This window comes from Papaver somniferum, chromosome 6 (assembly GCF_003573695.1).
Source record: "Papaver somniferum cultivar HN1 chromosome 6, ASM357369v1, whole genome shotgun sequence".
Lineage (NCBI taxonomy): Eukaryota > Viridiplantae > Streptophyta > Magnoliopsida > Ranunculales > Papaveraceae > Papaver > Papaver somniferum.
This window is the reverse complement of record NC_039363.1, coordinates 74,285,197-74,292,909: the sequence shown is the minus strand read 5'-3', so window position 1 is coordinate 74,292,909 and position 7,713 is coordinate 74,285,197. Positions and strand designations below refer to the sequence as shown.

Below are 7,713 nucleotides of genomic sequence, written 5' to 3'. Positions count from 1 at the left end.
ATGGAGGTTAATATCGAGCCACAAATTCACTGGTATCCACATGAATATTGTGTAGATCGGTTTCCGCACAGAATCGCTTTTCCCCAAGATTGTGAATCTCCAGAGTTCAAAGAGAGTTTTGCGTGGTATTTGGATGACTTGCAGCATGTTAATGTGAAAGTTAAGGAGTGTTTGCAACAAGGAGGACCACCAGGAGTTGTTCATGAGTTGTTGGTTGATTCTCCAGTTGAGCGATTGCTTCAATTCTTCAATCAGCCAAAGCTCGAGCCAATCAATCAGGATACCAACAACCCATTTGTGATTCGAGAAGAGAATTATGAGAGAGAGGGTGGCATCCAGCAATTCAATGGTGGAAGTGATGAGACTAACAATCCGCCAAGAGGAGAATAAGATGGAGATATGAATGATGTGGATGTTACCGAGTCTTCATCTCCTGGTGTTGGCCTCGATGGTCTGGGTCAGACGATGATGACTGGATTTTATATGCATATCATCCCAAGTTTGGTCCTTTTCAAGTGCATGAGGGTGTTGCTGATCAATATCTTGTTTCCGTCTTGAGTGAGGTTGGATTTCAATCCATCACTCTCCCTGCAGAGGCGAGGTTGATGGTTCGTTAATTGGCGGCATGATGAGCCAATGCATTTTCCGGTGATGGATGCTCTTTGTCCACTAATTAGTCAGATAGGACGAGCTATTTTTGCAGGAGAAACACGACCAGCCACCGATCCAGCCCAGCTAGAGACCGGATCTGATGATGTGGAACCATCTACGGCTGTACCAAAGCAAGCTAATCAGGCTGGAGAAGCTCAGCCGAGCCAAGTCGATCCTTTCAAAGTGTAGCCGTCTCCAGCACCAGTACTGCGTGTGAATGAGCCATCCATCCGCCTGACTCGGATCCGGACTCCAGTGTCAGCCAAGGGATTCAGAGCAAGACTCACCAGAATCAGAAGTAAGATTGATTTTCCTCATTCTCCTGATCCTGCAATCTTATGAGATAGATTTTGATTTTGATTATGATGTTTATTTAGGTTAAGGGATGGGTTAAGGTTTGCTTTATGTTAAGACAATTTGGGGTTATTTTTTGTTGTTGAAATTTGTAAGGATGTTTGTGTTTTATGGATTTGGTTATTTTGGATGTTGTTGGTTTAAATTGCTCATGTATAATTTGTGGATGTTGAGGTCGAGAATCTAATTGATCAGGGTTGATAGTGTGATTGACATTGAGATCCAAGGAGATAGAAACATGCATAGGATTAGAAATAGAATTTAGGGATAAAGTTAGGGTATTGTGATTAGAGTGATTGCAACAGAAGTAAGGATTGGGGTAGAAATGGGGACTACGAATGATAGTATTGATAGTGTTGAGCTTGGTAATTTCAACTTTCAAAATGCCGAGTCTCTCAAGGATATAACTGTGATTGCCAAAGATGGTGGTGATTGTGTTATCAGAGATGTCTGTGATTTCTGTGATGTCTTCAATATTTGTGATGAGTTTCCCTAAAGTACTGAAATAGTTACATGAAGGTGATTTAGATTGGAGTAATCCATCGAAATCAGATGAGAAAGATGCAGGGACAAGAAATTTTACTCACATACGGTGATCATAAAGAGTAGTAGAGAAATCCGGCATAAAACATCGGTAAACTCCGGTGAGAACTTGGTCGGAAGAAGGAAAAGTTCAGCCGAGGGGAGAGAAAAGGAGTCCAATATTATGAGAGAGGAGTCGTAGAAAAAAAAAATATAAATACAAACTAAGTTGCCAGCTTAGTATTGGCGGACTATTGTGGTTCCCGAGAGAAGTATTAACCGTCATGCCAGCTTTATTTACCCGCTACTCTAGATGTCTTTCCACTCACCTGCATAATAGCTCAGAGAAAAAAATTCGTAGGCTTCTTTCCTTGTCTTTTGGATCACGAAAGCAGTTACCTCATTGTCCCACGATGGGACTGGACTACAAAGTTAGCAACAAGCGACGTCGATTTTAAATTTGATTCTGTGACTCAAATAGAGCCTCAACCACAGTTGATAGAACTGCAACGCTTAGGAAAATGAAAATGTCTCCACGCAACCTCTAATGTAGACTATGGAGCAAATATCACCAGCTACAGCCCATACCCTGTGTAACCATGCCTTAATTATTGCTGATCTGGACCAAAATTAAAGACCATGGAAAAGAGAAACATTTGTTAACAACGATATCACATCAACTCATCCGGCAAAAGCCAAAAGAGTATTGTAGTATTTGACAATATTCCCAATTCTCAACAGAATTCTCTCTGAAAGTTCCAATAGCCACATCTTCGGTTCTTTCTTTTCACTTCTTTCTCTAACGAACAAGAGCGCATAATTTATAAACATAAACAAAATAATTACTGTAACAATTTTTTTCTAAAACTACTATTATCTATTAGAAACAATAGATAATCAAGATGATAGGAGAAGGGCTCGTTTCACTGGTTGGGGTGCCCTTGCTGCTCCGACGAAAGACTTGCATTCGTCCTGAAGCAATATACGTACGTAGTACCAAATTAGAACTCGTACTGATGATGCAGACAATACGTATTAGTAGTTGCTGTGGTTGTGGTAGTAGTTGTGGTAGTAGTCGCAGTCAGAGGGAAATGAACTTAAAGAACCCTCGACTGGTTAGCTAGTAAATGATCAAGCCCTCCTCCAGCTTGAAGAGCTGCCACCCGGTTGTTTCCTGCGGATGCAACATTGTGTATCAACTGTTGCAGCCACCGCTTCGTTGTTACATCGTCCTATAGAGTAATGGAAATGTTAAAAAGTTATCACACAAGAATTGCTCTCCAAAAAGTTCAGATACAAAAATGCTAAATGGATGACAGTGGAATGCCTATGACCAAAGCATAGTTTACAAATTCAGGCACATTTGGAAATTTATCATGATTAAATAAGAAACAGAAACTGAACTTTAATACTGTTAAGTAACCTAAGTTCTGTAAAGGGGGTCCTTTGCGATCGTGCAGGTACTGACAGTTTGATGTTCTCTATGGGAGGGCTATGAAAAGACTACTAGTAATATGGTTTATTGCTAGAGAACTGATCCATTTATTTGGAACTGGAAAGCAATCATAAGCAAGCATGCAACTACAGCACAATTCAGTTCCGCATAGTGAGAATGAAAAACCAACAGTTGCAACATTCGCGACGGTTAACATGTAGCACTTACACGCAGGCATTGACTGAAGGTTGCATCTCTCAACATGTCAGGGAGGCAATTTCTCAGTGCCTCACAAGCCCTGCATTTGGAAGCAGAAGAGATCAAAATCACATTCATTAACTGCTGCCTGAAAGTAATTGACAGAAAAATATGGATGGTCTATTGTGTGAGAATTATGCCAAGGTACTCATCCACAAACAGACCTTGGGTTATCTGAAAGCCTAAGGTAGCAACGAATGATATGTTTCAGCAACCGTGTAGAAGGTTGTTCAGCAAGTGATGCGACCATAGTTCCTAGAACACGACCAACAGCAAAAAAACGCTCTGCTGTAGCACAGATGTATCTCAGCCCCACATCATCCAGCAGAATCTTTTGAACAATAAACGTTGCTACCTATGTGTTTACAAAAACAATGACAACCAACAATATCAACAGAGCCCAAAGTGATTTTTTATAATGAACAGGATTTGGAATTATTATCATTTGTTCTCTAGTTACTCACTGTTTTTGAAAGTTCACTTCCCATTTCCATGGTGCGCAGACATAAGGGGATTATTTCTGTTGAGAGAAGGAAACTTATTACTTCTGTATCATCAACCTGCAAAAGAAGATTATAACCTTGCTTGAATAAGAATATTACAAGAATATATATCTAGCTATTGCATGATGAAGGTAACCACTGTAGAAAAATGGCTTAATATTGTTCATCCTGCACATTGACCTTGGAAATGTTATTCAGAGATAGAAATTACACAAATATGGTTTAACCCACACATCCAATCTGTTCATTCAAAAAAAAAGTATGGAAAACAAAATGCGAACCATAAAAAATCTGCAAATGTGTACCTTTACAAGTGCACCAATAACACCTAAGCTGGTAAGCCTTAAATATTCAAATGGCCGTGTCTTGCTTGTGGTATTCAGGAAAGGATATAAATACAAAGGTATATGAGCTGCAAAAGATAGAATGCCAAATAACCAATCATGACTACTGCCCAAAACCAAACACATCTACAGAATAAATTACAGGGAAATATAAATCCCCATTATTTTACAGATATCAATTGTATTTAAGGTGCAAAATCTTGTTTCAAGGATATGCATAAATTAGTTGAAATGTTGAGGCGTCCACATATAAGTGCATAGAGAAAGCATTTTCAAACAGTGAAAGAGTAGTACTCACACACATCCAGTCTAAATAAGAGGTACCAATGCACTGGAAGTATCTCCAAACCTTTTGATTCAAGATACACAAATATTGGATGACTGCTAGTTCATACAGTATATAAGGATTTAGATAACGTACCATTAAGAAACAACGTTCTCGTGTCCGGGTGAGAAGCTACACACTGTGCAAATAAAAACAAGAGAAAAAGAATGAGAAAAATCGCTATACCAGATTCTGTTGAAGCAAGGGAAACTGGTAACCTCCTAACCTAAAAGAAAGAAAGATAGTGTTTCCATATTCCAACATAGGTGAAACAGGAAGTCTCATATATATCACATTCAAAACTCATATATATCACATTTGAAAACACAATCAACAGTTCAATAGCTGAACCACATTAAAGGTTTTAACCAAAAGTATGACTGTAAAAACTAAAAAGGACCAAGAGGTAACAATAATATTAATATTCTGAGTATAGCAGGGAGTAACTTAACGAAGTTTTAAATGATTTAATGAAAGAACAAGGATGTAAAGTATGTAACCAGCATTAATAAGACCTGCTATTTCCACCGAATGCAGTTCATTATGAAATAAGATATGATCACTTTACGTTCCATGTAATGTTTCAACTATGATGAGCTCAACCACATATACCAAGTCTATAATACATTAAACTAAAAAATTAGTAGTAACAATGACCTGAAGAAGAGCAAGCGCATTACAAACTCGGTTTGATGCTCCAGGAGTAAGGCTTGGAGGTGAAAGTACAGGGTATATGGAAACTATCTCCTGCAAGAGATAAAGTCTTGTAAGAAAATTAGTCAAAACTTGTATCAACAAACTTCTAAACCCCTAGCTTGATGTGAATGGAAACATAACGATACCTGCAAGAGAGCGGCAATAGTCCCAAAAGAATTCCACAATAAAGGAGCAAGATCTTGAAATATCTCTCTTTTCTGATACATAAAAGGAAAAATAAAGTTGAATTCGTATTGCTATAACTATTAAGCCAAGCAAATCAGATCAATCATAGAAAGAAGCCAGCTTACACCTCTTCCCCCTTTTACAACAAATATCCCAAAAGGCCAAACTTTTAGTACTCTTGAAAATACATGCAAACAGGAATAATGCAACAATGATGAACATTAGCTCAAGAGAGGAAAAAAATTCAACAGAATCTCGTCGTTTCTGTCCAATTTTTTAATTTTAGGTTAGAACTTGAATGCAAACTATATAAGTAAAAATCGATCTGTTTGAACAGAAACCCATCAACAGAAAAAGTTCCTTCCTTACATCAACTTCCCCAAAACTGAGTTCAAATTATCCAAACCCTAAAAGTGCACCCGAGATATATAAATCGACCCTTTTCAGAAACAAATTGAGTGGATATAAAATTAAAAGTAAGGGTTTTTTTCTCACCTTAGATAGATCAAGCAAAGCATTTTCTCTAAGATCGGGATTGCAAAGATCGAGTACCAATTGCTCAGCAGAAGCCATTTTTCTATCGGTATTAGGCTGACCTACATTTATTTTTACAGAAGAAGAGATGGAATTAGTTTACCACCCCAAAGAAAAGAGTGTTTGTAGATAGCGTTTATTGTCGCTGCTGCTGCTTAGACATATTTAAACATTAACCATAAAATAAAATAAAAAAGTTAAGTAAAAATAATTAAAGGAAACAATTGGAGGTATATTGAGAAGGAGAGTCCACACTCCACATAGGTCTGAATATCCTCGCGTTTTTAGGGGCCATTCAAAAGGATTTAGGGGCCATCAACTTATACCCATCCAAAGACTCTGGTTAAGGGGTACCCTATATGATATTGAAGTTACATAAATGTCCTTCTGGTAAAACCGTATAAAAACAAAATCAAAAAAAATTCTACTCATTTCAACTCTTCTTCTTCCAGTTTCATATCTTCCGATTGTGGAAGAAAAAAAACTTTCCTCGTTCAATCGAAACATCGCCGCGAATCGTAAAATCAAAACATCGTCGATTCGTTTATAAAACAATGGATAAGGGAAATGAAACCCACAGACCTAGAACCAAAAATGTTGCTCGGGGTATCGATCCAAAGATTGGGATTTTAGCAAGAAATAAAGAAATTCTTGTTGCAAATGAAGAAGAACGCGAAGAACGCGAAGAACAAGTACCCGGCAATGTAGTCGGTGGTGGCGATTCCGATAGTCAAACACTTCGTCAACTTCAAATGGCCCCAATTAGGTAAGAATCTATCATTTTTGGTGTTTATTTCGCTTTAATTCGTCGAATCGAGAAAAAAAAATTCTAGGGTTTTCGGTTATTTATCCAGATTCGGACGATATTCATGCTCATTTACTTCCGAATGTAGTCGTGTTCTTCATTTCTCAAGAACATCGACAGTATTCGGGAGAAAGATTTGATGATTATCTGCCGAATATTGGTGGCCATATCTTCCTGGATACAAACTGCTAAAAATCGGTAGTTTAATGAATTTTTTGGCTACCGAATATATTTAAGTAGACACAGAGTATTCGGAAGAACACTCACTACCGAATGTATATATTGAAAAAATCTCAAAATTTCTGATATAGGAAAAATCCCATTTTGGGGCCAGTATTTATTCGGAAGACAATATAATGTTTTATACCTCCGATTGTGTAGGATAAAATTTTAGAGTTTCTGAACTCCAGTTGATGAATATTCGGTTGCAAACATGTTTAGCTATATTCCGATTGTTTTTCATTCGGAAAAAATATGTGTCTTCTTACTTCCGAATTTGTACATTCGGGTTATAGATGTGCACTTTGTCTTCCGATTGTGTAGGATGAAAAATTTACAGCTTCTGAACTCCAATTGATGCATATTCGGTTGTAAACATGTTTAGTTATATTTCGATTGTTTTGTATTCGGGAACAGTATGTGTCTTTTTACTTCCGAATGTGTTCATTCGGGTTATATTTCCATACTTTGTCTTCCGATTGTATAGTTTGTAAATATTGTTCCTTTCTTTGTTGTTTAGACAAAGTCGAGAAAGGAGGAAGAAAGTGACAGCTAGTGCTAGGAGGGAAAGGAGCACCAAAGATAATTCAAGTGCTCAACAAAGCTTACAAGAACAAAGCAGTCAACAAGGAGTGCAACCAAGTGCTGAACAAAGTGTAGAACAACAAGGCAGTGAACAAGGGGTGCAACCAAGTGTTGAACAAGCCGCTCAACAAAGTGCAGAACCAAATGCTCCACAAGTTACACCCTACCATGAAATTGAACCAGTTGATCCAGTGCCAAAAGTAGAAGAAGAAGGACAACCAAGTGGTACCCAAAAAGCCAAAAAAAAGGAAAAGATGGTGTAAAGAAGGATATTGCTAAGAAAGCATCACATCTTG

At 37.8% G+C, this 7,713-nt stretch overlaps 1 protein-coding gene across 1 annotated transcript; it reads right to left on the bottom strand.

Annotated features, from left to right (window-relative positions):
- Nucleotides 1-2,171: 2,171 nt before the first annotated feature.
- On the bottom strand, nucleotides 2,172-5,956 carry LOC113287994 (CCR4-NOT transcription complex subunit 9-like). Its single transcript, XM_026536918.1, has 9 exons — nucleotides 5,770-5,956; nucleotides 5,235-5,306; nucleotides 5,050-5,139; nucleotides 4,489-4,531; nucleotides 4,029-4,135; nucleotides 3,685-3,780; nucleotides 3,385-3,575; nucleotides 3,191-3,260; nucleotides 2,172-2,759 (listed from the first exon to the last, which is right to left on the bottom strand). Exons 1-9 carry the CDS (start codon nucleotides 5,845-5,847, stop codon nucleotides 2,625-2,627), a joined length of 882 nt encoding a protein of 293 aa, XP_026392703.1. The 5' UTR covers nucleotides 5,848-5,956; the 3' UTR covers nucleotides 2,172-2,624.
- Nucleotides 5,957-7,713: the final 1,757 nt, after the last annotated feature.

Coding starts and splice junctions, on each gene's coding strand:
- LOC113287994 (XM_026536918.1), bottom strand. CDS start 5,847: ATGGCTTCTGCTGAGCAATTGGTACTCGATCTTTGCAATCCCGATCTT. Junction 4,136..4,488: donor GAGAACGTTGTTTCTTAATG/GTACGTTATCTA, acceptor TATCTTTTGCAG/CTCATATACCTTTGTATTTA. Junction 3,261..3,384: donor AGGCTTTCAGATAACCCAAG/GTCTGTTTGTGG, acceptor TTCCAAATGCAG/GGCTTGTGAGGCACTGAGAA.